The following is a 27,396-nucleotide window of genomic DNA, read 5'->3' as shown; positions in this document are numbered from 1 at the left end:
CTGGAAAGGGCTTTGTCCGGGGGGCAGGGGGTGCTGATGCTGCCCTGATGTTGTGGGGCGGCGCCGTGGGGCCCAGTGATCTTTGGTTAACGGACAAAACCTTGAACCTGGCGCGCTGGGCCCCCCCCACTGGCCCAGGGCTCAGAGGCCCAGGGCTGGCCTGTCAATAGGGGGGCAGGGACAGGAGGTTTATTGGCTGGGGTGGGGGAGGACAGGCTCAGGTGTTTGGGGCAGGTAACTAGCTAGGGAGGAGGAGGTACCACTAGGGCAACCTATTGGCTTATTTGTAATGAGCCCCCCCCCCCCAAGTTGTTACAAAGTGCTGAGGTGTTTTTTTGGGGGGGGGGCGCTTGGCTTTTGAGGGAATGCCCCCCCCCCTGCAGCTGAAATGGACGAGGGACTCGCTGTGCCTTCTGGAGGCGCCAGCTGCTCTGGGCACCCGCCCAGCAGCCATGGCCAGGACCCCCCCACAGCAAACCGCAGGCCTGCGGGTGGGGGTTGCGCAACCAAAACACCCCAAAAAGCAACGCCACAGAAAAAGCAAACAAACGTAAACCTTCTTCAAATCGCCCCCCCCCCCCCCCGCTGACACATCCGTGCCCCCCCCGTGCATTCATGTCACAAATCAATACAACAGTTTTAAAAAACCTGCATCAAACAATTTCAGCCGAAGACGCCGTCACAGCCAGCGACGCCAACCCCCCCCCCCAGCGCTAGCGTCAGCAGGACCCCCCCCAACACCTCCAAAAGGTGGAACTTAACACCCAGAACATGGGAGCAGCAAACATCACAGCTCTACGCCTCCCCCCCCTTGCACCCCCCGGCCAGGGGGCTGGGAAAGGAGGAGGAAACTTTTCTCTCTTTTTTTTTTTTTTTTTTTTTAAAAAGGAAATTTACAAAAAAATTCATGAAAAAACAAAAATCTTCAAACGCAGCCATTGGGGGAGGGGGGCAGCCAGCGTGCAGCTTTCTCGGGGTCCCCCTGGGGCTCTGTCCCCCTCCCCCTCCCCAGCACTGGCCCAGCGCGTCGGAGCCGGCGGATTTCCGCCCGGTTCCTGCGCCAGGCCAGGTTTGCTGCCCCCACGGGGCGTGTGGCTCCCCGAGTTCCGGGTTCGAGCCCAGCGGCGCCAGCACCAGGCACCGCAATGCAGATTTAAGGCACCGCACGGGGCCAAGCGAGGCGCCAGCCGCCTGTGGATTTGGGCATTTTGGAGGCCTGCCCCCTCCCACGCCCCCCGCCAACGGGCCCAGGGGGAAGCCGGGGCTTTTATTTAGAATGGGAGAGGCCTGCTGGCAGGAGCGGGGCTCAGCGCAGATGATGTGGGGCAGCCTTTCTGCCCCCCTTTCCTCTGTGTTGGCACGTATGGGCCTTAGTGTCTAGGGAGGAAAGGCGGAGCTGGGCCGGCCGCTGGGCTGCTCCCAGAAACCATGCAACTGGGGGGGGGAGTTAGCGGCCGCTGTTCCCCACCCCAGGCTGGCTGGGTGCCCCCCTAGCTTCCTCAGCTGGGGGGGGGGGTAGGGTTAACATTTAACTTGCCAGACCCTGACCATCCTTCACCCCAACTGGAACATGGAAGTGAAAACACCTAACAAGAGTCCGCCCCTCCCCGCTGCCCAGAATGGACTGGGGGGGGGGGGGGGGGAAGAGATGCACCCCCCCCCCCCCCCCACGCACCCAGCATAAATCACCCTCTACAAACCCCTTAGCCGGGGCTGCCTTCTCCCTCCAACCCCACCCCCCATTCGTCTGCTTCTCTCGCTACTACACAACTCACTCGCGCATGCGATACGAACATCACTGATTGTCAGCTGCATAAGAGCTATTTGCTCCAAGGGGCACGGCCGGCCGACCCCCAGCCCAGGAGGGTTAGGACTGGGGTGAGGGGCAGGGGTTCTGAAGAAGGGGGGACCAGCAGGGATGGGGGGCCCAGTATGTCCCTCGGAGAAGGGGCCGGCCTCTCTGTTTCACAGTCTATCCAATGTAACAGATACTGGGGGGAGGGTGTCTATCCTGTGGGGCAGGGGGAGGGTTTAGCACCATCTGAGGGGGGAGGAATCACAGCAGAGCATTTCACAAGGGGGGGGTATTGTTTTGAGAACGTGCAGATGAGTCTAAAGTGCCTGGTACCTTTAAGAGCTTGGTCTCCAGGTGAGAGAGATTTGGGGGGCAGGGATCTGTGGGGTGGGGGGCGGCGTTCTGGTTTATTGCACTTGTCCTGCCTTCTGCTATGGCGTGCATGGAGGAGAGGGGGGGGGCTGGGATGTGCATAGAAATGAGATCCCCATCTGCAGCAAGGGCAGCACCAGCTCTGCCCCCCCCCCAGCCCCAAAAAGCCACCACTCAGCACCCCCCTCTCAGGAAGAAGGGGGGCAATCCAGCCACGCCCAGAATCCAACCAACCCCCCCGCAACCTTGTCCACCGAGGTGGGTGCGGCACGGGGCCCTGTCGTCCTCCTGTGGCCCGCGGTGAAGAGCAGCGGGTGGTGGGGCGGGGGAATCTGTGTGTTGCCAGTCGGCTGTTCCCCCCCCCGTGCACGGATCCCAGTGGTGGGGGGCGGGGAGGTCACCACGGCGGCGGGGGGGGCGGTCTGCTGGCACAGTCTGGAACGCAGGCAGTGAAGGCACTGTATATCCCGCAGGGCGGATGGGGCCGGTGCCGGGTCCCCTCGGGCCATAGGCGCGTGGGACAGGTGGACAGAGAGCGGAGTCCGGAAGCACAAGACGTCACTGGTGACGCAGAAAAGCGGCACGAGGCTTTTGGAAGGGGGGCCAGGGCCGAGTCCGGAGTCCTGACCCAGGCGAGTCCACGTACGTAGCATCTAATAGGAAAGGACAGGGGCCGGAGCAGAGACCACGAAGCCCCCCCAGTCCAAACTGGAATCCAACACAAGCAGCGATCCTGTCCGGCAAAACTCAAGCAGGGAGAAGATTACGGATCCTAGAGGTTTCCTGGAGCTGCGTCCTGGCACGGAGTTCGTGGCCAACTTTTCCCCTGCCCAAAATCCCGCCAGCCAGTGCACGATGCAGCGTATCTCCCGCCTCATCCTCCCGGTGGAAAGTCACGGATTCCTGCTCGGTTTATCTCATTAGATCCTGGGATTTTTAGTGTTTCTTTTTTCTTTTTTTTTTTGGACTTTTTCCTTTTTTATAAAACCCGGGAGGAAAAAAAAAAAAGCAAAAAACAATAAAATCAACCGTGGGGCTTTTTTTTGTAGGTTTTTGTGGCGGTTTTTTCCTTTTCTTTTAAAGCAACCCCTCCCCCGGAAAAAAATTCTTTATCCTACAGTGGCATTCAGGCGTGGAGAAGCGTCCGGAGGGGGGCGAAGAGACGGGCGGAATCGGTCGGGGAGCAGTACAACCAAAAACCCCCTCAATATAGAATTGTTCAAACGTTGCATATTTTTCCTTTAAAAAAAAGAAAAGAAAAGAAAAAGAAAGGAACGAAAAAGTAATCCTTAATTGACAAAAGAAAACGACGATTGTCCCAGAGATTCGAATCTGCAGCCTCGCCACTCCGGGGCAGCCAGATCCACCCTCCTGGATCAAGCCTTTCCTCAAAGAACCACCCAAAAAAAAAAGGGGGGGTTCTTCAAAACAACGACCAAAAATAAACCAAACACTTTTTTTTCCCCCTCCTATTAAAATAGGCCTCAGTCCATCTGTCCGTCCGCGCGGAGTGGATCTGGTGACCCAGCCCCCCCATTCCACCGCTTTGGTTCCTTGGTGAGCAAAGTCTATTGCCGGTTTTTTTTTTTGTTGTTTTTTTTTTTACAAAACTGTTTTCTTTGCAAAAGAAAGAAACGAACGAAGAAAAAAAAAATTGGATTCGATCTTCTAGATGCAGCACAAATCAAAGAGGAGGTGGCGATCTCCCTCGGGGCGAGCGCTCGGAGCAGAGACGCCTGGTCCAGCTGGCGAGGGAAAGAACAGTTCACTGATACAAGGGTTTGCAAAGAGCAGAGGGGAAAGGCCCCATGTCCCATTCCCCGTCCCCCATAGCCAGCCAGTCCCCTGCCCTGGGGCCAGATCAGAGCCGGCGCCCCCTACAGGGGAAAGGCCCCATGTCCCATTCCCCGTCCCCCACAGCCAGCCAGTCCCCTGCCCTGGGGCCAGATCAGAGCCGGCGCCCCCTACAGGGGAAAGGCCCCATGTCCCATTCCCCGTCCCCCATAGCCAGCCAGTCCCCTGCCCTGGGGCCAGATCAGAGCCGGCGCCCCCTACAGGGGAAAGGCCCCATGTCCCATTCCCCGTCCCCCATAGCCAGCCAGTCCCCTGCCCTGGGGCCAGATCAGAGCCGGCGCCCCCTACAGGGGAAAGGCCCCATGTCCCATTCCCCGTCCCCCATAGCCAGCCAGTCCCCTGCCCTGGGGCCAGATCAGAGCCGGTGCCCCCTACAGGGGAAAGGCCCCATGTCCCATTCCCCGTCCCCCATAGCCAGCCAGTCCCCTGCCCTGGGGCCAGATCAGAGCCGGAGCCCCCTACAGGGGAAAGGCCCCATGTCCCATTCCCCGTCCCCCATAGCCAGCCAGTCCCCTGCCCTGGGGCCAGATCAGAAACGGAGCTCCCTACAGGGGAAAGGCCCCATGTCCCATTCCCCGTCCCCCATAGCCAGCCAGTCTCCTACCCTGGGGCCTGAGCCACCAAGAGGGCCAGGCTCTCTTTCCCTGACCCCCCCCCCCCCCCTTACCTGCAGTTACTTGCTGTACTGATAGGAGTAGGCAGCGTGATCTGACGGAGACTCGACAGCCACTTGGCTCTGCTGGCCGCTGTTCTCCTGAAAGGCAGGAGGTTAGGGGGTGTGGGGTAACGCTGGCCCGGCCTCCCCGCCTGGCCCCCGCACCCCTATCCTGACCACCGAATGGGAGGCCTAGGGAGGGGGCACTGCAGCAAGTGGTGCTGGGAGATGCTCTTCGCTCCCAGTCAATGCCCCGTGCTGACCTGAGGCCAGCTGGAGACAGGCGCACTTCCTGTCCTAGCCTGCCAGGGCAAGGTTGCTGCGTTGGCTGTTCAACAGCTGCCATACCCCACCCCAGAGGTGGCTGCATTTCAATGCTGGGTGGGTGAGTGATCCCCGGTTCCTTATCACTGCATCAGCTGTCCAGCAGCTGCCATACCCCACCCCAGAGGTGGCTGCATTTCAGAGGCTTGGCTGGTTAGCGAGGCGGAGGGGTGAAGGGGAGATTAGAACCCGCGGCCCCCAGGACTTCCACCCCCCCGGCTGACAGATGTGGCAGGGGCTTGCCCCTCCAGCTGTGCCCCCAGCCTGGAACAAGGCCCTTACCTCAACTGAGATGCTGGAGGAAGGCACGGGCGTGTACTGAGGGATGTAAGCTCCTTGCATAGCTGCTGCCGCTGGCATGTACTGGGGAGGGAGAGAGGAGAGGTCAGGGGGCGGCTGGTGCCCAAAGGAGCCCAGGCTGGGGCCCTGGGGCCGGCGGACGGGGGCCTTACCGTGCCAGTGCTACTGAGGGAGAGGTGGCCCAGCTGCTGGGTCAGGGGGCCCATCATGGAGGCGGGCTGGATGGAAATGGTGTGGTCCATGGTCGGCGTCAGCACCGTCCCCTGTGGCAGAGGAGAGTGGTTGGAGAGCGGCCGGGGGGGGGCTGGGAGGAGAGGGACCTGGCAACGGGGGGGCTAAGTGCCATGGGAGCTGGTACAGCCAATCAGCACAGGGCCGGGGGTGGAGCCTAGGGCCACGGGAGCTGGTACGGCCAATCAGCACAGGGCTGGAGACGGAGCCTAGGGCCACGGGAGCTGGTACAGCCAATCAGCACAGGGCCGGGGGCGGAGCCTGGGGCCAGGGGGAGCTGGTACGGCCAATCAGCACAGGGCTGGAGACGGAGCCTAGGGCCACGGGAGCTGGTACAGCCAATCAGCACAGGGCCGGGGGCGGAGCCTGGGGCCACGGGAGCTGGTACAGCCAATCAGCACAGGGATGAGGCGGAGCCTGGGGCCATAGGAGCTGGTACGGCCACTCAGCACAGGGCCAAGGCGGAGCCTGGGGCCACAGGAGCTGGTATGGCCAATCAGCACAGGGCCGGGGGCGGAGCCTGGGGCCACAGGAACTGGTACGGCCAATTAGCACAGGGCCGAGACGGAGCCTAGGGCCACGGGGGCTGGTATGGCCAATCAGCACAGGGCCGGGGGTGGAGCCTGGGGCCACGGGGGCTGGTACAGCCAATCAGCACAGGGATGAGGCGGAGCCTGGGGCCATAGGAGCTGGTTCGGCCAATCAGCCCAGGGCTGAGGCGGAGCCTGGGGCCACGGGGGCTGGTACAGCCAATCAGCACAGGTCTGTGCCTGGGGGCGGAGCCTAGGGCCAGCAGAGACCCTGGCACCAGAAAGACCCTTTCCCTGGTGGGAAGGCTGTACAGGAAATGATGTCAGAGACCAAGCGAGGGACAGGAAGTGATGTCTAAACTCAGTATGTATCATTTCCTGTGGGCAATGAAATCCCTCTGACCAACAGGAAGTGATGCGTTTGGGCCCCATGGTTACCAGGAAGTGATGTCAGAGCAGCCTCATTGGCCCCGCCCTGAAGCTACTTCCCCTGGGCCCCCCCTGCCCTGCCCCCCCCATGGGCTCCTGGGCCCGGAGTCACGGGAGCCGCCCCGAGGGGTGGGGGGCTGGGCTGGGCGGGGCGGGGCTCACCGTGGGCTGCATGAGGTACGACTGATGGTGCATCCAGGACGGGCTGTGAACCTGCGGGCAAAGAGGGGTGTCAGCGGGTCCCTGGGCCCAGCCGGGGGGGTCACACCCCGATGGCCCCCAGCCCCCGACACGGCCCCCCAGCCCCCCACACGGCCCCCCAGCTGAGGTCTCACCCCGACACAGCCCCCAACACAGCCCCCCAGCCGGGGGAGTCTCACCCCAACACGCCCCCCAGCCCCCGACACAGCCCCCCGGCTGGGGGTCATACCCCAACGCAGCCCCTCAGACACGGCCCCCCGGCTGGGGGTCACACCCTGACACAGCCCCCTTCCCCCTCGGCTGGAAGCTCCTTGGCCAGGCCCCCGGCAGCCCCCCCCGCGCTGGTACCTGGTAGGAGGACATGGGTGACGGGAGGTAAGGGGCGAGCGTGGTCTGAGCCATCATCCTGTTGGGGGCCAGGCTGTAGGGGGTCGGGTAGAACCTGTGGAGGGAGGAGGGTGCCGGGTGTCACGGGGTTAAACTCCATGGCAGGAGGCACAGAAAGGGAGTGTGCCCCCCCACCCCCCAGCACACATAGGGGGCAATGGGGGGGGGGGGAGGACACAGGGACTCACCCGTTCTGCAGAGCCGTGGTGGGGTCGTAGGTCAAGGTCATGCCACTCTGTGGGGACACAACACCTGGGTCAGGCCTGCCCAGGAGTGCGGCCCCCCTGCCCCCGGCTGCAGCAACCCCCCCTCCTGCCGCCGCGACCCCCAAGGCCGCCACTGCCCTGCCACAGCATCTCACACCCCCCAGACAAGACACACCCATCCATGTCTCCCCCTGCCAGTTGGCAGAGAGACCCCCCCCCCGCCAGCTCGTGGGTTGGGGGCACACCGAACACCCTTGCCCTGCCTCTGCCCCGCCTCCCACTCATTCCAGCCCCCCTCCCTCCCTCACTTTCACTGGGCTGGGGCGGGGGCTTGGGGTGTGAGAGGGAGTGATGGCTCCAGCTGGGGGGGCGGGCTCTGGGAGGGGGCTGGGAAGAGGGGTTTGGGGTGTGGGAGGGGACGAGGGCTCTGGCTGGGGATGTGGGCTCTGGGGTGGGGCTAAGGGGTTTGGGGTGTGGGCTCCGGGAGGGAGTTAGGGGGCAGGAGGGGGTTCCGACGTGGGGCAGGGAGTTCAGGGTGTGGGCTCCAGCCGGGCGGCGCTTACCTCAGGCTCCGGGTCGGCGGTGCGGCAGGGCTAAGGCAGGCTCCCCACCTGCCCTGGCTCCGCGCTGCCCAGGCCCGCAGGCGCCGCCCCCGCAGCTCCCATTAGCCGCAGTTCCCGGCCAATGGGAGCTGCGGGGGCGGCGCTGGGGTCAGGGGCAGCACGTGGAGCTTCCCTGATTGCCCCTGCGCCCAGGAGCCGGACGTGCCGGCTGCTTCCGGGAGCTGCGCGGCGCCAGGGCAGGAGGGAGCCTGTCTTAGCCCGGCTGTGCCGCTGACGGGACTGTTAACGGCCCGGCCGGCGGTGCTGACCGGAGTTGCCAGGTCCCTTTTCGACCGGGCGCCCGGCAACCCTGGGGCACAGAGCCGTACCCCTAGAGAAGGGATCCCATAGCCCCCTCCATCCAGGGCCAGAGAGCGGCTGGGGGTCCCAGGCTGGGCGAGGGGCCGATTCCCACCCCAGGGAGCCGGTCTCACCGAGTCGCCGTCCCGCGGCCAGGCCCGCCCGTTCTGCACGTACTTCCCCTGCGGCTGGCGCTTCTTCTGCCCCCCGTCGGCAAACTTGCAAAGCAGCGGATCTGAGGGGGCTGCCCAGAGACAGAGGCAGGCGTCACGCCCGACCCCCAGCCCCCCCTGCTCCCATCCCGCACCCCCCTTGCTAGCCCAGCCCTGGGCTCCCCCCACGCTCTGCCAGGGCCCCCCAATCCCGACCCGCAGTCCCTGCTAGCCCAGCCTTGGGCTCCCCTCCCCATCTCTGCCGGTGCCCCTCACTCCTGACCCACAGCCCCTGCTAGCCCAGCCCTGGGCTCCCCCCACGCTCTGCCAGGGCCCCCCCAATCCCAACCCATGGCCCCCCTGCTCTCAACTCGCAGCCCCCCTGCTAGCCCAGCCCTGGGCTCCCCCCACGCTCTGCCAGGGCCCCCCAATCCCGACCCGCAGTCCCTGCTAGCCCAGCCTTGGGCTCCCCTCCCCATCTCTGCCGGTGCCCCTCACTCCTGACCCACAGCCCCTGCTAGCCCAGCCCTGGGCTCCCCCCATGCTCTGCCAGGGCCCCCCCAATCCATGGCCCCCCTGCTCCCGACTCGCAGCCCCCCTGCTAGCCCAGCCCTGGGCTCCCTGCACCCCCTTCCTGTCCCCATTGTTCCCGAGTTCGGCCTGGCAGGAGTTAAACCCAGAAGGGAAGGGAAGGGAAGGGAAGGGTCCCATCCCCCAGGAGAGTCATTATATAACAGCCCCCTGCCCGGCTCCTGCTGCCCGGGTTCCCCCTTGGGTGCCGCACCGCGAGGCCCTGCCGCCCACCTGGGATCCCTGGGGGGGTCTTGATGTATTTCCCGTTGAAGTGGGTGATGATGGCTTCGCACTTTTCTGTGGACTCCATTCTGTGAGGGGACAGAAGGCCTGAGCCCAGCGCCAACGACCCCCTCCCCCTCCCGCACCAACATCCCCATGCCGAGAACCCCCAACGCCAACGTCCCCCAGCGCCAACGATCCCCTCCCCCTCCAACATCCCCATGCCAACAACCCCCAACGTCCCCCAGCGCCAACGACCCCCTCCCCCTCCAACATCCCCATGCCAAGAACCCCCAACGCCAACGTCCCCCAGCGCCAACGACCCCCTCCCCCTCCAACATCCCCATGCCGAGAACCCCCAACGCCAACGTCCCCCAGCGCCAACGACCCCCTCCCCCTCCAACATCCCCATGCCGAGAACCCCCAACACCAACGTCCCCCAGCGCCAACGACCCCCTCCCCCTCCAACATCCCCATGCCGACAACCCCCAGCGCCAACATCCCCCAGTGCCAACGACCCCGTCCCCCTCCAACATCCCCATGCCGACAACCCCCAACACAAACGTCCCCCAGCGCCAACGACCCCCTCCCCCTCCAACATCCCCATGCCGACAACCCCCAGCGCCAACATCCCCCAGTGCCAACGACCCCGTCCCCCTCCAACATCCCCATGCCGACAACCCCCAACACAAACGTCCCCCAGCGCCAACGACCCCCTCCCCCTCCAACATCCCCATGCCGACAACCCCCAACGCCAACGTCCCCCAGCGCCAACGACCCCCTCCCCCTCCAACATCCCCATGCCGACAACCCCCAACACCAACGTCCCCCAGCGCCAACGTCCCCCTCCCCCTCCAACATCCCCATGCCAACAACCCCCAACGCCAACGTCCCCCAGCGCCAACGACCCCCTCTCCCTCCCCCTCCAACATTCCCATGCCGAGAACCCCCAACGCCAACGTCCCCCAGCGCCAACGACCCCCTCCCCCACCTCCAACATCCCCATGCCGACAACCCCCAATGCCAACGTCCCCCAGCGCCAACGACCCCCTCCCCCTCCAACATCCCCATGCCGAGAACCCCCAACGCCAACGACCCCCTCCCCCTCCAACATCCCCATGCCGAGAACCCCCAACGCCAACGACCCCCTCCCCCTCCAACATCCCCATGCCGAGAACCCCCAACGCCAACGACCCCCTTCCCCTCCAACATCCCCATGCCGAGAACCCCCAACGCCAACGACCCCCTTCCCCTCCAACATCCCCATGCCGAGAACCCCCAACGCCAACGTCCCCCAGCGCCAACGACCCCCTCCCCCTCCAACATCCCCATGCCGAGAACCCCCAACGCCAACGACCCCCAGCGCCAACGACCCCCTCCCCCTCCAACATCCCCATGCCGAGAACCCCCAACGCCAACGACCCCCAGCGCCAACGACCCCCTCCCCCTCCAACATCCCCATGCCGAGAACCCCCAACGCCAACGACCCCCTCCCCCTCCAACATCCCCATGCCAACAACCCCCAACGCCAACGTCCCCCAGCGCCAACGACCCCCTCTCCCTCCCCCTCCAACATCCCCATGCCGAGAACCCCCAACGCCAACGTCCCCCAGCGCCAACGACCCCCTCCCCCTCCAACATCCCCATGCCGAGAACCCCCAACGCCAACGACCCCCTCCCCCTCCAACATCCCCATGCCAACAACCCCCAACGCCAACGTCCCCCAGCGCCAACGACCCCCTCTCCCTCCCCCTCCAACATTCCCATGCCGAGAACCCCCAACGCCAACGACCCCCTCCCCCTCCTCCAACATCCCCATGCCGACAACCCCCAACGCCAACGTCCCCCAGCGCCAACGTCCCCCTCCCCCTCCAACATCCCCATGCCGAGAACCCCCAACGCCAACGACCCCCTCCCCCTCCAACATCCCCATGCCGAGAACCCCCAGCACCAACATCCCCCAGTGCCAACGACTCCCTCCCCCTCCAACATCCCCATGCCAAGAACCCCCAGCGCCAACATCCCCCAGTGCCAACGACCCCGTCCCCCTCCCGCGCCAACATCCCCATGCCGAGAACCCCCAGCGCCAACAACCCCCAGCACCAACGACCCCCTCCCCCTCCCGCACCAACATCCCCATGCAGAGAACCCCCAGTGCCAACGTCCCCCAGTGCCAACGACCCCCTCCCGTGCCAACATCCCCATGCCGACAACCCCCAGTGCCAACAACCCCCTCCCCCTTCAACATCCCCATGCCGAGAACCCCCAGCGCCAACGTCCCCCAGTGCCAACGACCCCCGTCTCCTCCCATGCCAATGACCCGCCCCCCCCCAACACCTCCCCCCAGGGGTGCCCGGGCGGGGGGCTCTGACCTGGCGAAGCCGACGCCGCGGCTGGTGCCGTTGGGGTCGCGCAGGACGCGGGTGGAGATCACCTGTCCGAAGGGTTTCAGCATCCCCTCCAGCTCCTGCTCGTCCACACTGAGCGGCAGGTTGGAGATGTACAGGTTCGTGGGGTCCTGCTCCTGTTGCTATGGAGACACGGCAGTGAGGGGCTGCCCAGCGCCCTCCAAAGGGGCCTCCAGGGTCTCCCCTTCCCTGAAATTGGCCTCTGTGTGGGGAATTACTTCCTCTTCCCCTGCCCTATGGGGCTGCGGCTCCGTGAGGGGCACCAGCAGAGCTGGGGGGAGCCCAGGGCTGGGCTAGCAGGGGGCTGCAGGTCGGGAGTGAGGGGCACCGGCAGAGCTGTGGGGGAGCCCAGGGCTGGGACGTCCAGGGAGCAGAGGGCAGCCGGGAGACGGGCTCCCCGTCCTGGGACAACCCCCCAGATTTCAGAACTTTCCCCTGTCCCGGGGCAGGACGGAAAGTCCAAGTCTGGCCCAGGAAGAATCGTCCACGGCTCTGGCCTGGCCTGAGATCGGCCCCCGTTCGCCCCCCCTCCCCGGTCCGAGAGAACCTCATGGCCCCGATTCTCCAGGCGGCTCGCTGCCCCCCCAAAGCCGCCCAACCAGCTGCAGGGCGAGTCACAAACCTGCACCACGGGGGGGGGGGGGCACCCCAGGGTGGTGGGGGTCCGGGGGAAGGGACCTCCTACGCCCATCTCCGTGCGGGCAGGGGGCATCCGGGGCACTTACCTTCGCCATCTGGGCCTGCACCCCACTGGCCTTCAGCGCCGTCACGGCCTTCTGCGCCGCCGTGGGGCTGTCGAAATCGACAAAGCCGTAGCCTGGGAGAGAAGCAGGGACAGTGACGGGGGGGCAGAGGGGGGGGACCCTGCAGCCTCAAACCAGAGCCCGTGTGTTGGATATTTAGGATCTTGCGATTTGTTGTCTCAAAGCCCTTTATGGGATTTTTTGCTTCCCATCACCCAGCAACCCCTCACCTGGCACTGGGAGGTGGCCCTTTTGGGGTGAGGGCAGGGTATGCGGGGACCCCTTGCCCGGCACAGAGATGCGGCTGGCTCTGGGGTGGGGTGCAGGGGTTGGGTATGCGGGGACCCCTTGCCCAGCACGGAGATGTGGCTGGCTCTGGGGTGGGGCACAGGGGCTGGGTATACGGGGACCCCTTGCCCGGCACAGAGATGCAGCTGGCTCTGGGGTGGGGTGCAGGGGCAGGTTATACAGGGACCCGTCACCTGGCGCTGAGATGCAGCTGGATCGGGGGGGGGGGGGGGGGGCGCAGGGGTTGGGTATATGGGGACCCCTCGCCCAGCATGGAGATGCAGCTGGCTCGGGGGGGGGGGGGGGGGCGCGCAGGGGTTGGGTATATGGGGACCTCTTGCCCAGCACGGAGATGCGGCTGGCTCTGGGGTGGGGCGCAGGGGTTGGGTATATGGGGACCCCTCGCCCAGCATGGAGATGCGGCTGGCTCTGGGGTGGGGTGCAGGGGCAGGTTATACAGGGACCCATCACCTGGCGCTGAGGTGGGCGCAGGGGCTGGGTATATGGGGACCCTTTGCTGGAATGTATCCAGAGCCCAGACTACTGGGGAAAGCAGCAGGGGGGTTCCAAGGAACCAGGGACCCTCCCGTGGCGCCGCTGTGGGGCACCAGGCCTCACCTTTGCACTTGTTGGTCGTCTTGTCCAGGATAGCTTTCGTGGAAACGATTTTGCCGTATCTGGGGGGGGGAGGGGGGATGCCAAAGAGAAGAGTTACAGTGGGCATGGGGCAGAGCGGCCAGCGGGATCCATAACGGGGTATCCCACAGCGCCTGCCACCCCCAAACCTCGCCCGGCTCCGAGCTGCAGCTGCCTCGGCAGGGGCTGGTTATACAGGGATCCCTCGACCGGCTCTGAGCTGCGGCTGCCTCTGGGGTGGGGCAGGGGCTGTTTAACAGCCGCGTTGATTTAGGCCGGGAAGTGAAGGCGAATCCTGCAGCCGGGGTGGGGATAGGGGGCAGAGTTCTGAACTTGGGGCGAATGCCCATTGGTGCCGGCTAAGAAAGATCCCCAGCAGGGAAAGGGTTAAATGAGGAATTCCTAGGGGCAGCGAGTCTCAGCCCACCCCCCCGCCCCACAGAGCGGCTGCAAAGCCAGGGGTGGGGTAGGTTGGGGATCCCCAGCAGGGCAGTTCCCAGATCCCCCCCCTTCAGCACTGGGGGTCATGAGATTTCCCCTCCCCCAGGATGCAGCAGCCATGGGGGGGCCTTTTAAAGGGCAGATGACTTCTGTGCCCCTCCCCCCCCCCCAAGGCAGGGAAGGAAACAGCCCATCCCCCCTCGGGTCAGCCTGGCCGGATTTCCTGGCGGGGAGGGAGCGAGACAGGCAGGGTGGGGGAGGAAATCCGACCAGCTGCCGGATTGAGCAAGTCCCTGGCGCTGTGGGCACCGGGGGACCCCCTGAGCCCAAAGGCAGGGCAGGGAACGTGGCAGAGGCCCATGGCCCTGGATAGACACTACCTATGGAAATGGGTGGCGGGGAAACTGAGGCGGGGGGGAGCGATTTCCCCTAGGTCCCAGAGCCAGCCAACGGCACAGGTGGAAAGAGAACCCAGGAGTCCTGGTTTCCATCCCCTCCTCCCCCTTCACTCTAACCACTAGCCTCCGCTCCCATCCCGTTTCACCTTTCCCTGTGCCTCAGTTTCCCCAATTAGCGAGGCTGAATTAACCCTTCACAAACCGCGCGGGAGCCAGCAACCCCGAGCCCCCCAAGGGGGCGAAGCCGCGTCACAGCAGGAGGCGCCAGGCCCTGGAAAAATCGGGGTGCGATGGAGACGTGGAAACACTCCCGAATCCTGACCCATCCCTGAAGGGGTTACCCCCCCCCCCACCCCAGCTGAGAGCAGCTCCCGGAGCCCCTCCCCCCGCGAATTCCTGATCCGAACTGCACGGGCTGCCAGGCCGGGCGCCGGCGCTGGGCCACTTCCAGCATTCCCGACTGGGGTGAGCTGAGGCTACGGCAGCAACCGCCCCCCCTCTCCCCGGCCAGATCCACCCCCACGGGCTGCTGCCCAGCAGGGCCCCCCCCGTCCCCCCGCCCCACACAGAGCTCCAGGGGCCCCAGTCTGACTCACCCAAAGCCCTTCCCAAAACGGGGAGCCCAGGGCTGGGCTAGCAGGGGGCTGCGGGTCAGGAGTGAGGGGCACCGGCGGACATGGGGGGGAGCCCAGGATGGATTCTTGCCCCCAAAGGAAACCAGTGGCTGTGGTGACTGGGAGTGCTGGGGGGAGGGGGGGGCAGGGAGATGGGGGGGGCTGGGAATGCTGGGGGGGAAGCAGGGAGTGCTGGGGGGGCAGGAAGATGGGGGGGCTGGGAGTGCTGGGGGGGCAGGGAGATGGGGGGGCTGGGAGTGCTGGGGGGGGAGGCAGGGAGTGCTGGGGGGGGCAGGGAGATGGGGGGGTCTCCGGCTCTGTTCCGAGCCCCAGGCAGAAGCAGCATCTGGAGGGGACGAGCCCCGGGGTCACGGCCGCATCTCAGCCTCTGGCTGAGGTCTAAGGGAGCGTCCAGGGTACCCCATGTGCCCACGTGGGACACCCCCATGTCAGATCCCCCCCATCTCCCGCCCCCCCACGTGGGGAACCCCATCTCCCGCCCCCCATGTCAGATCCCCCCTACGTCAGATCCATCCCATCTCCCATCTCCCCCACGTGGGACACCCCCCATCTCCCGCCCCCCATGTCAAATCCCCCCTATGTCAGATCCACCCCATCTCCCATCTCCCCCACGTGGGACACCCCCCATCTCCCGCCCCCCATGTCGGACACCCACCATCCCCCATTTCTGCGCCCTACTGGGGGGGATGTATCAGCCCCATGGATGCTTCCCTCAATCCCGCCCCGCTGCCCCCCCCCGGCGTACGGCTGGCACAGCTTGACGAGGTCCTGGTCGGTGGTGCCCGGGTGCAGGCCCCGGATGTACAGGTTGGTTTTGCTCAGCTGGTCCCCGCCTCCCCCGCCGCCTCCGCTGCTGCTGCTGCTGCTGTTGTTGTTGCTGCCGCTGGGACTCGGGGGCGCCATCTGCTGGGCCACTGACACATAAGGCTGCTGGGAGACAAGAGGGGGAGGAGCTGGTGAGCAGGGGGCGGGGCTCCCGAGGGACGTTGGTGGGGGCGGTGGGATCCGCAGCTGGCTGGCTCACATTCCCCCTCCAGCTCTTTGAATCTTTCCTCCTGCCCAGGGGTCTCAGGGAGCAACAGAGAGAGGAGCTGCCTGCCCCGTCCTTAGCGGGGAGGGGAGAGAGACGGGGGGCAGGCTGGGGGCAGCGGACAGACGGCAAAGGGAGCTTCCATTGAACCCGAGGCCTGATTGTAACAACCCCCTGCCTCAGGTACCGGGGACCTGAGTAAGTCAGTGATGACGGGGGCCAGTTTAAACCATCCTAGGTACAGTCAATGGCATGAGGCCTGGAGGGGATGCGGGGGGGCTGAGTCTGAGGGGGTCGAATCTGAGGCTTCACCCCCCAAACCATCCCCGCACACCGGCTAGGGCTTGATCACGGAACCCCAACTGCTAAACGCCCAACTCCTGCCCCCTCCCGGCCTGATGGGCCTGGGGCAAATGCCTGGGGACCCGGGGGGTGATTCCCGGCGACCCCGATATGTACACACATGCCCCGCCCCCCAGGAGAGGCAGCAAAAATCCCAGTGCTGCCACCAACTCCAACCAATCAGAACGCAGCATGCAAACAAGCTGAAGTCAGCCATGTGGCCATTGTGACATCACAATGAGCTGCCCAATGAGGAAAGCGGCTCAAAACAGCTTTAATATTGAATTAAAGTTCTTCAGTGGGGGGGGGGGGAGGTCACGACCTGGAGTATCGAACCTCCCCCATCCCCGGAGACCTACTGCCTGTGCCTCTCACTCCCAACCCGCAGCCCCTGCTAGCCCAGCCCTGCCGGTGCCCCTCACTCCCGACCTGCAGCCCCTGCTAGCCCAGCCCTGCCCCCCCCAGCCCTGCCGGTGCCCCTCACTCCTGACCCACAGCCCCTGCTAGCCCAGCCCTGCCCCCCCCAGCCCTGCCGGTGCCCCTCACTCCCGACCCACAGCCCCTGCCCCCCCCCAGCCCTGCCGGTGCCCCTCACTCCCGACCCGCAGCCCCTGTTAGCCCAGCCCTGCCCCCCCCCAGCCCTGCTGGTGCCCCTCACTCCCGACCTGCAGCCCCTGCTAGCCTAGCCCTGGGTTCCCCCCAGCTCTGCCGGTGCCCCTCACATGCCCAACTCCCCCTCTTCAGTTGTCAGGACTCCTGGATTCTGATCCCAGCTCTGCCATGACCCCACCGTGCAACCCCGGATGAGTCCCTTCCCCCACCCGTGCCTCAGTTTCCCCAACTGCTCCACTGCCTGGCCTGCGGTGGTGCTGCTCGCCAAGCACTGCAGGGGTATGTTCTTAGCCCGGCCCCCAGCCAGCCGGGCTGGCTCCTCGGGGTTATCTCCCGGCGCAGGGTGGAACGGGGAGGGAGGAAGCTGACTCAGCCGCGGTGGAGGTTCCTCTGCGGAAATCCAGCCGGATCCCTCCAGGGTCACAGCCCCGGCTTCGCAAGCACCCACCTGCCTCCAGCCAGGCCTGTAACCTTCCGGCCCCACCCGTCACAGAGTGCCAGGCAGCGCTCGCCCCCAGGGGCGCTCTGGATGCCAGTGGAACGAGCGACAGCGTAAGACGCCCGCCACCAGCTGAGGGGCTAAGAGACAGGGCCAAGGTCACACAGGGAGTCAGTGGCACAGTCCCGAATAGGAGTCAGGAGCCCGGGCTCCCAGCCACTGGCCCACGCGCTCCTTGGGGTTCTGGTGACTCTGGTCGGCCGTTGCCCTGGGCCCCACCAGGACAGAGCCACAGATGATCCGCCTGGCAGTGCCTGGGGCAGGGGGGGATTCCTGGGGCAGAGCCGGGCTGGGGGGGAGCAGGAACACCCCCCCCCCCGCTGAACTGCAGGCCCCGTGTTCAGTTCACACACACCCTCCCCCACCCAGGTCCCGCCTGCCTGGAACCAACCCCAACTCCGGCCTGTAGGGACGGCTCAGCCCCTAACCCCTGGGCCGCAGTCAAAGCCCTTCGCAGCTGGACCCCCCTCCCTCTCCCCAGACTCCCCCCCCCCCCCCGGCCCAGCAGGGCAGGATGTGCACTGGGGGATGGAAGGGAGGGGCCGTGCGATGCACGGGGAGAGCCACAGGGCCAGAACGCTTGTGCCCCAGCGTGCGAGGGGCGTGCAATGCACATGCGGGGCCGGGCACAGTAACTCCCAGCTCCCCAGGCTGGGCTGTGATTTGCTGAGTGAGGTCACTGGGGCGGGGGGGGGGGGGGAATCCGTTTCGCCCTGTGTGGGCGTCGCTCCACATTGCAAAACCGCTGCAGCATTCAGGAAAGGCTGGCTCGGAGCTCAGGAGAGGCCCAGGGCTGGGATAGCGGGGGCTGCGGGTCGGGAGTGAGGGGCACTGGCAGCGCTGGGGAAGGGGGAAGCCCAGGGCTGGGCTAGCAGGGGGCTGCTGGTCGGGAGTGAGGGGCACCGGCAATAGGGTGACCAGATGTCCCGATTTTTGGGTCTTTTTCTTAGATAGGCTCCTATTACCCCCCCACCCCCTGTCCTGATTTTTCACATTTGCTGTCTGGTCACCCTAACCGGCAGAGCTGGGGGGAGCCCAGGGCTGGGCTAACAGGGGGCTGCAGGTCGGGAGTGAGGGGCACCGGCAGAGCTGGGGGGCCCAGGGCTGGGTAGCAGGGGGCTGCGGGTCGGGAGTGAGGGGCATCGGCCCCTCCCTGCCTCCACCCCAGCCCTCTGTCCCTGCCCTCTCAGCCCTTCGCTCTCACAGACTCTGGTTGCTCCTGGAGCCATTTGAACCATGTGGTCGAAGTGCTCACGGTCAGCCGGGGCCTGTGCCGGGCCAGGTCTGCCCCGCTCCCAAGGCTGCTCCCGCGGGAACGGTACCACCGGTGTCCCTGGGCCCAGGAGCTGAGAGGGGCTGCGACCCAGCCGGGCAGCTCCCCACGTGGATCCGCCCCTGCAGCAGCCGGCTCCCTGCTCCCGGACAGCAGCGGCCCGGGGCAGCGCTTGGGGCTGGTCCAATGCTCCTCCCTGGGCAGCCGGCACCAGCCCAGCCCGGCGTGGGAGCGTCTCTGGGGAGCGGGACACTGACAGGCGTGGAGTTGGAACTCGCCCCAGAATTTGCAGGGCCTGCGTGTGTGAGGCACAGAGCATCGGGGCCTCACAACAGCGACAAGTCTAGAACTCAGCCCCCCCTGCTCCGAAAGCCCCCAGCCCCACTGAGTTAATGGGGAATCTCCAGTAGCACAAAGCAGTATGGGATCTATGGTCCACACGTGAGCAATTCTTGTGCCATCCAGCAGAGGGCAACACCAGAGGCCCACATGCATTGGCTCATCAGCAAAGCTTTGCCCTGTCCAGGGAGCTCAAAGCCCTTGGCAAATACTAATCTATCAACTCCTCCTTGTGAGACACTGCTGGGGAAACTGAGGCACGGTATGGGAAGGGGATGGGAGGTGCCTGAAGTGAGTCCAGGGCCAGGTGGGAGCAGAGTCGCCTTCACAAAACCAGAGACAGAAATGAGTCTCTCTCAAGACACTAGAGGGGACCCCAAACTGAACAGGATCAGGGCCAGCACCGGAGACCTGGGACAGGAAAGGGGCCCAGACAGGGTGAAACAAAACCAGGTCAGGGGCGAATGTCAGAGGGGAAACACCCACTTGAATTTCCCTGACACCCGTTTCCTCATTTGAAGCTTTCCCGATGCACAGGAGAAGGTGATCAGTTTACTGAGCGGGGCTGGGAGCCAGGACTCCTAGGTTCTCACCCCACTTTGCTGCGGGATCTTGAGCAAGACATGTCTGTGCCTCAGTTTCCCCCACACACACCTCCCCAGGTCAGAGAGCCTGTCCCAAGGATTCCCGCAGCCAGCCCATACCTTGTGGTTGAGCTACACCCGATCTTCGCCAAAGCCCCATCTCAAGGCACAGCCTTCCAAGAGACGGAGAAACCCCACATGCCTGGGGCAGGGGGTCCAAGGATCAGCTCCCCTTCCTGTTCACAACTTGGGCCTACGTCTAGTCGGGACGGTTCTGGCTTCACCTCCCAGCCACCGGCTCTGCCTTTGCCGCCGAGCCTGGAGGGCGGAACAAACCACGAGGGGCAGGACGCGGCTCTCCAGGCAGGTCCACACAGGCAAGAAAAGAAACACGCTTAAAGCACGTGACTTGGCCCCAGCCACGTTCTCAGCATCATGTGTGAACATGGTTATTCTGGGAGGGTGGACGGGACGCGAGCGCCTCTCCCCTCCGCTGCTCATTTCACTCCCGCGCTGCGTTGGCCGAGCACACGGTTTGGCTTCCGAGAAGCCCAGGTGGTAGGTCGGGGCTGTGGCAGCGAGGCGGGCGGAGAGAGCTGCCAGGGGAGGGGCGGGAGGCCTGGCCAAGTTGGTAGATAAAGGGGATGGCGGGGGGGCCCTGCGGGACGTGGAAAGAGACATGGTACAGCAGGGGGGATGGGGGGAGGGATTGTCAAAGGGCCCAGGGGAGTTAGGTGCCAGATTCCTGTTGTGTGCCTAACTCCCTTACCCCAATGCCGCCCTTAGCCCCCGTATTGCAGCGCCGTCCCCATGAAGCCGACAGGACTCAGTATTTGGGGAGACCCCCCGACGCTGCGTGCCCAGGGCGACAGAGAGAGTTAGAGGCGGGTGGGTTTGGAGGAATTGAGGCCACAAATGTCGGTGGGATTGAGAGCAAGGGAGGGAGCGGGTTTGGTGAATCGACCGGTGGCAGAACAGTGTTCTGACGTGTCAGGACTCCTGGGTTCTCCCCAGCTCCAGAAGCAAGGTTGGTTGAGGGGCCTGGCTGCGAGGCTGCCTGGGTTCTTCTCCCAGCAACACCAGAGCCCCAGCCTGTGACCTCAGGCACGTCCCCGCGCTGTCCCTGGATTGCCCCTCCCTTGTCTCTCCAGACTGGAAGCTCTCTGGGGCAGGGACCCTACATGCAGCGCCCGGCATTGTGAGTGGTTAGGCTGCTACCCAATATGCCCAGGGAAGGCGCGCCAGCCGGACAGAGAGCATGAAACGGCGCAGCTTCTGCGCCGAGTTCTTCAACCAAACCAGGGAAAACGCCGGTTTGTGGCAACCGAAACTTTCCGTGTAAACGTGCCGGTTTCGATGCCGCCGGTTCCCGGGCCAGGGTGGGATTTCAGGTCAGAACCTGGAATAGCCAACAGCCCAGGGATCAGAGCATGGTGGTGCTGGAAACCCAGATTCCACTCCCTGCTCCGCCTGCCGCTATCCCAGGCGAGAGCCCTGACCACCAGGCCGTAGGGCCAGTCTCCGCCACTGGCCCAGCCAGTGTGTAATTATTATACAGCCTGGTGGAGCCCTAAACTGGGATGTGCCGGCGAGATTTTCAGTTTTCCTCTGAAAATCCAAGCCTGAGACAGTAAGAGCTTATCAAATGCATGGCTATTCAAGGCATAATCATCCCCTTGCCTTGGGTTCTTGGCACGCCCCAGAGGTGAGTGGAATGGAACAATCTGAAGTATGTTTGTACAGCGCCGAGCACAGCTGGGGCTGGGTCCATGCCTGGGATTCGTAGGTACTAATCACTTTTCCACCCTGGGTTGTTGTGTTTTTAAACGTCGGGTCTCCATGCGTTGCCAATGCTCATGATCTTATCATGAGTCTCACAATATCTGGTGTTCCTCTGAGAGACTCAGCTCCAGGAGCCAGAGGGTCAGGCGAAAATCTCGGCTTTAATGGGGGGGGGGGACCCAAAGAGTAAATTTCTAGCCCTCCTGGTTGCAGGGAAAAGCATGAAAACGTGACCTGAGTGTGACCCCAAAGGCTCACACAGGAGGAGGTGCCGAAGAACAATTTGTATAAAATCTCCTGATTTTCAAGCCAACCTCATGATTTTGAGGGCTGGGGGTTGGCGGCTCCGAAGTGAAAACAGACTGGTCAGTTTCACACTTGCTTAGAGTCCGTTTCTAGTCAATTTCACTCTCGGGTTTGCAGGCACCAGCCCCAGGCCCTGAGAGGAGGCAGGGTCGTGGGCAAGGCTCAGTTCTGGGCCAGGAGTCCGGCGATCTACGTTCAATTCTTGGGTCTGCAGCGCCATGCCTCGGTTTCCCCAGCTGCGAACCAGCGCTGACGCTGTCCCCCTTTGCAAAGCGCTTGGAGACACAAGAATGGGGCGGGGGGGGGGGTGCGGTCGTCATCGTTTTTAAAATGCTGTTTCTGGAGGAAATCTTTGTACTGAGCTAAAGTTTGGTCAACGCCTCGGAGAATTTCAAAACAAACCCCGGACACAAAACTCACAAACGCGGGAGCCCAAAGTGCCTGTTCTGAAAAGCACCGCTCGGGCCTGCGTTCACCCACCAGCCCCTGCAGTGACACTTGGACGACTCAGTCACAGAGGGACAGGAACCTCCAGTGATGCTAAACTTGGCCTGCAGGAGAATTGTCCTCTCTGGCGCTCTCTCTTCTCCCCCCGCCACAGGAAATGGTGGGTGACATCACTAAGGAACACACCACCACATGCCTGGGCAGTGATGCCAGCCGGGTGTGGCCGATACAATGACATTCCTCAATGCATTTTTTTGTTCCTTCTAGTGCTACCTACATTTGCAAAGATTCATTTCATTCCCGGACGGGCTGAAGCTGCTGTCAGGCGGTGGGGCTGCAGGGCAGTCGTGGGTCACGGTGCCCAGCGCCCACCGTCTGAGCCGGGTTCGCAAAAGGGCTCATGTTGCCAGGAAGCAATGTCAGGGAGCGGGTCTATGGCTGGGCCGCCTAGATGCTACCGTAATACACCTAATAAATCACGTCAAGCACCCAGCACACGGGGCCTTGACTGGAGTGCCTGGGTGCTACCCGATTACCCCTCATTCATAATGGTATTACCAGGGTAACATTTCACCGCACAACTCCACTGCGACGCTCTCGCCGAGCCCCTTCTCGCGCCTCGCTGGGATCTTGGCAAGCTCCAGGCCCGATCTGTGGGTGCCGGGCCTTTGGGACGCTTGGCCTAGTGGATGTATCCCCAGTGCCCCGTTTCACGCACACGTTTAACTCCCCCCCAAAGCTCAGGGCACATCCCAGGAGCGGGAAGTGAGGCACCTGAGGAAGTTGGTGCAGGATCAAGATTCACCGGCCGATTTTTTGTTTTTAAACTAACAGAAACATCGAAAACTGTCAGGCATAAAACAAACAGCACCGAGCGCCGCTCCCACAGCACGTGACCGAGGGCGGGTGGGATCATTAACCCCATTTCACAGATGCAGAAGTTGAGGCACAGAGCAAGAAGTGATTTGCCCAAAATGCTAGAACCAGGCCTCCTGGATACCAGGCCGTGCTTTACCACTAGGCCACACAGCCTCCCTGTTGCTCAGATTTCCATTTGGACACCTACACGGCCATGTTGTAATTATTCTACTCGGAATTGGGGTCGTCCCCCCGGCACCCCAACACCGCAGTTCCTTTTTCAGGCGTGGGCCTTGCCAGCTCAGACCCAGAGACCCTAGTCTGGCCTCCTGCATGTCCAGAACCCCGCCCCCACACGCCCGTGACAGACCCCGTCACTGACGTCCTTGGATCCTGGTTTCAAAACTCCAAGTTACAGAGAATCCACCATTGACACTAGTTGAAACCTGCAAGTGCCCCACACTGCAGAGGAAGGCGAAAACCACCCAGGGTCTCTGCCAATCTGACCGGGGCGGAAATTCCTTCCTGACCCCAAATCTGGTGATCAGTTAGACCCTGAGCATGTGGGTGAGACCCACCAGCCAGACACGCAGGAAAGAATTCTCTGTCGTAACTCAGAGCCCTCCCCAGCCAGTGTCGTGTCCCGTCCCCGCCGGTGGAGATATTTGCTAGTAGCCGCAGATCGGCTGCGTGCCATTGTGGGCAGTCCCATCAGACCGTCCCCTCTACAGACTTAGCAAGCTCCGTCGTGAAGCCAGTTAGGTTTTGTGCCCCCCGCTCCCCTTGGCAGGCCGCTCACTCCGGTTCCCCAGAGGGGGCTGCTCCGGTGCATAATGTCTAGTTCGCATTCGGCTCGCTGGAGCAGGTCAGGGCCCCGCTGACCCCAGGCAGCTCACAAGCAAAAGGCTATAGGGCCGAGGGTTTCATTTCAAGCTAACAAGAGGGGCTGGTTCTTTAAACCATCATGTCAAATATCTCCGGGGCCAGCGCGGCCTTTTCCCAGAGATCTGCCAGCCCACGCCAAGCGCCATGAGGCCCTGGCCCATGTATGGGGCTCCTGGGTGCTACCGTAATAGACCTAAATAATGTACAGCACCTAGCACCAGGGGGCCCTGGCCCATGACTGGGGTTCTTAGGTACGTCTACCCTGCACACTAAAGGCTGGGCTCTGATTCAGGCTTGAGCCAAGCCCCACTTCCATCCACGCACAAATCAGGCTGGCTCAGGTTAGCAAGTGCTCAGGACCCGGGTCCTAGGACCAGCTGGAGCAGGGGAGGGGGGGTCAGAACCAAGTCCCACTCTGATTTAGGTCCCAGCCCGGCGTTTTGGAGTGTGGGCGCAGACCCGAGACAGAGGCGTGGACGCAGCGGCGCGGCTGGGAGCCCCGGGGCCAGCGAGTGTTAACCCAGGCTGGCGATGAAGTGGGGAAGCACCGAATCCACGGAGCCGGGTTCCCAAGCAGTGCGGACATCCCAGGAGGCACCGGGAGGGCAGAGAGAGGTAAGAAACTGGCTCAGGACTCAGACGGCCATTTACACAGCTGGGAGGGGGAGACCCCGGGCCTGTCTCCACGTCCCTTGCTGCGCCGGTGCAGGTGCGGTGCGTAGCGAAGACGCTACTACCCCAGCGGGAGATCGGCACGGTGAATTCACCTCCACGAGAGGCGGGAGCTGTGCTGCTCGGAGAAGCACTCCCGCCACACAGCGCTGTCTACACTAGGTTCTCTAACTGCATCGCTCAGGGGTGTGTGGGCTAACAGGCGGGTTCTTACATCCTCCTCTAACGCATCTGGTGCTGGCCCCTGTCGGAGACAGGACACTAGGTGGCCCTGGAGCGTGAGCTGAGTTCCTGTCCAGTCGAGATCTTAGTTCTAGCTCGACCACACGATATGGGCTGGGTGCCTGGAACGGCAAGGTCCTTCGGCCTGGTCAAGGCAGGAGGTCAGATGGGATTATCTGGCCTTAAAAGTCTATTAGTCACGGTACTTTTATGAAGCAACTAGAAACTCCCCGCCCGGATCAGAGCCTCAGCAACATGGGCTGCCCAAAACAAAACAAAACAATACCAGCCACCGAGCCACTGGACCCCTGGAAATACGCAAAAATCAATCACTAACACGTCACAGCCCACGAACTGGCCTAAATTGCAGAGTTCCCCCCAGAGCATTTCCACTCATTCGAGATGAGTAACTCAGACAGTCAGCAAATTATGAGGCAAAAATTCCCCTAACTTCAGGGAAGACGTATTCTGACTCCCTGTGTCCCCGGCTGCGTTACAGACACCGGGGGCGGGGCTGTTTTGTGGCTGAGAACTGCCCACGTGGGGTGGACCATGTCCCACTGCGTCCCACAATCCCAGGGCCCGACTGGACACCCAGATCTACAAAATTCCCGGACAACGCACTCACACCCAGCGGCTCCCCTGCAAACGCACACACCACTCCAATGGCCGTGCGCCACAAACTCACCCCCCCCCCCACTGTCACACCCAGACTCACCAGTACGCCACACGCACGACCATCGCACGCGCGCCAACACAGACACACTAGAGCAAATTCACCAGCATGTCAACAAACTCACCGTCTCACACGTCAATACGGCAACCACGTCACAGGTGCGCATCCAAACGCCGCTGCCCCAAATACACACCCCGACACGCACCAGCAGTTACAGGGAGACAATCCGGGCGCACAAAGACAGACGGACGCAAAAAACACCCCAAACACGGGCCGACACCCTGTAAAGCCCTTCTGACAGAAAAGGCCAGCGCGAGTACACCGCGGACGACACACGCGCTGATCCCCCAGACTCGCACACACGAACCCGCCAAGGACACACACTCCCCTGGAGAAAGTTCAGTGGCTTGGAAAGTGACAGATCTCGCACACACAAAGGAATGATTTTACATGTGTACCGCTGGCTTCTCGGAGGCCTTCACTTTGCTCCCCAGCTCCTGCGTTTCTGGCATTCGCGGCCTGACTCGGCGGCGGACTCTGGGGGGGTGGGGGGGTGGACACTCGGGGTGGGTGATGGGGCCAGTCAGTCATGGCTTCTGGTGCTGCAGACTCATCTCCAACGCTCAGGACGTTAATGTCACGGGGACAAGGGGGTGGGGGGGATCCAAGCCATGGTCTGCAGAAGGGAGCCCCGAAAGGGGAGGGAGAGGTCTGGATTACAGAGCCATCCATCTGGGTGTAATCTGGAGTCCGGGGGGAGGGGGTGTATCGGAGGCCCCCCGGGGGGCTGCATGGATCCCTGCTCCATAGGACAGAGAGACTCCAGCTGTTACCCCCGCGATAACAGGGCACAACGGTTCTGCCCCCCGGTGGCGCTGTGGGAGAAGGGGCTTGTGAAGGGCAGAGGGTCTCGCTGGGATTCAGAGACATGAGAATTCACCCGCCTGCCCCCGCGCGCCACTCTGCAGACAGGGAAACTGAGGCACAGAGGCTTGTCCCTCACAAGGTCACACTGCCAGCCAGTGGCAGAGCTGGGACTAAAACCAGGAGTCCTGCTCCCCCCTCCCCAGGCCCCACTGTGTTAACCCCCAGGCTACGCTAGGCTCCCCTCCCAGAGCTGGGGAGAGAACCCAGGAGTCCTGGCTCCCAGCCCCCCTAACCACTAGACCATGCTCCCCTCCCAGAGCTGAGGAGAGAACCCAGGAGTCCTGGCGCCCAGCCCCTCCCCCCCCCCCCGCCAACCACTAGACCCCGCTCCCCTCCCAGAGCTAGGGAGAGAACCCAGGAGTCCTGGCTGCCAGCCACCCCCAGCTCTAACCCACTAGACCCCACTCCAAAATCCAAACCCAAAGTCTAATCCCAGCAAGACCCTAAACCCCCTAACTCTGACCCCAACGCCAATAACACCCCCCTCGCGTTCTGCCTGCACGGGGGGGCACAGACCCCCCCCCAGGTAGACCCAGAGCCAACCACAGTCGGAGGGAGGTGGGGAGCAGACGGGGTCCCCCCCCTTGGCACCCACGTGCCTCCGTCCCTGGGAATCTGGTGCCAGGCCTGGCCTGCCTGGGATATTCACCCACCAATCAACCCCCTCTCCCCGGAACACGGGGACCCCCCTGAACCCCGAAGTGGAGATCAGCTCCCCCCCATCCCCACACCTCAGTCCACCCCACACTCCGGGGTGGGGGGCGTAGCCCAGCTCGGCCCGGGAGTGGTGGTGGTAGTGGGGGGGGGGGGTGCCCGGAAAAGCGATTCTCCTGCCTACATTTGGTGGAGCAGCGCGGAGGGGGGGGGGCAGATCTTCACCCTGGGCGGTGCTGCGGAGGGGGGGGGGCATGGGGGGGGGCAGCGCCCTGAACTTCCCCCAGCACAAAGGCCTGAGCCGGGCCCCGCGGCTAACGGGAGGTGCAGGGAGCGCGGGGGGGGGGAGATGGGAACCCCCCCCTCCTCTCCTGGGGGGGGCAAAGGCATTGGGGCGCGCTGGGGCGGGGGGGGCAGGACGCAGTCGCTTTTCCTACCTTCTTGCTGGTCTTATTGTAGCCAAATGTGGCGATGGCGGCCCGCGGCTGGACGGAAAGTAACATTTTCCTCCCTAATGTTACGGGCCTGGGAACGGGGCGGGGGGGGGCGCTGGAGGGGGGGGGGACGGGGCTGCTGGCTGACGTCACACCCAGGGAAGCCAGCCTG

General features: G+C 63.7%; 1 protein-coding gene across 4 annotated transcripts; it reads right to left on the bottom strand.

Annotated features, from left to right (window-relative positions):
* Positions 1–815: 815 nt before the first annotated feature.
* RBMS2 (RNA binding motif single stranded interacting protein 2) lies at positions 816–27,396 on the bottom strand. Of its 4 annotated transcripts, none has more exons than XM_008175258.4 (14): positions 27,228–27,396; positions 15,428–15,609; positions 13,191–13,249; positions 12,267–12,358; positions 11,506–11,663; positions 9,143–9,222; positions 8,321–8,430; positions 7,267–7,313; positions 7,040–7,133; positions 6,653–6,703; positions 5,453–5,563; positions 5,283–5,363; positions 4,689–4,775; positions 816–3,912 (listed from the first exon to the last, which is right to left on the bottom strand). In XM_008175258.4, exons 1-13 carry the CDS (start codon positions 27,291–27,293, stop codon positions 4,695–4,697), a joined length of 1,212 nt encoding a protein of 403 aa, XP_008173480.1. In that variant the 5' UTR covers positions 27,294–27,396; the 3' UTR covers positions 816–3,912; positions 4,689–4,694. The 4 variants fall into 4 exon arrangements, with proteins under 4 accessions (XP_008173480.1, XP_005311156.1, XP_008173481.1 ...); XM_005311099.5 differs by having other exon boundaries at positions 15,428–15,612; positions 27,228–27,380; XM_008175259.4 differs by having other exon boundaries at positions 11,506–11,657; positions 15,428–15,612; positions 27,228–27,380.

This window comes from Chrysemys picta, chromosome 22 (assembly GCF_011386835.1).
Source record: "Chrysemys picta bellii isolate R12L10 chromosome 22, ASM1138683v2, whole genome shotgun sequence".
Classification (NCBI taxonomy): Eukaryota; Metazoa; Chordata; order Testudines; family Emydidae; genus Chrysemys; species Chrysemys picta.
This window is presented reverse-complemented; position numbering and strand designations above follow the sequence as displayed.

What these genes read in the sequence shown, in the direction of transcription:
- RBMS2 (XM_005311099.5), bottom strand. Translation starts at nt 27,293, where the DNA reads ATGTTACTTTCCGTCCAGCCGCGGGCCGCCATCGCCACATTTGGCTAC. An exon ending in GGCCGCGGGACGGCGACTCG is followed by an intron (nt 7,314 to 8,320) that starts GTGAGACCGGCT and finishes GTGTCCCCACAG; the next exon opens with AGTGGCATGACCTTGACCTA. An exon ending in CGTACCTCATGCAGCCCACG is followed by an intron (nt 5,564 to 6,652) that starts GTGAGCCCCGCC and finishes CCTCTGCCACAG; the next exon opens with GGGACGGTGCTGACGCCGAC.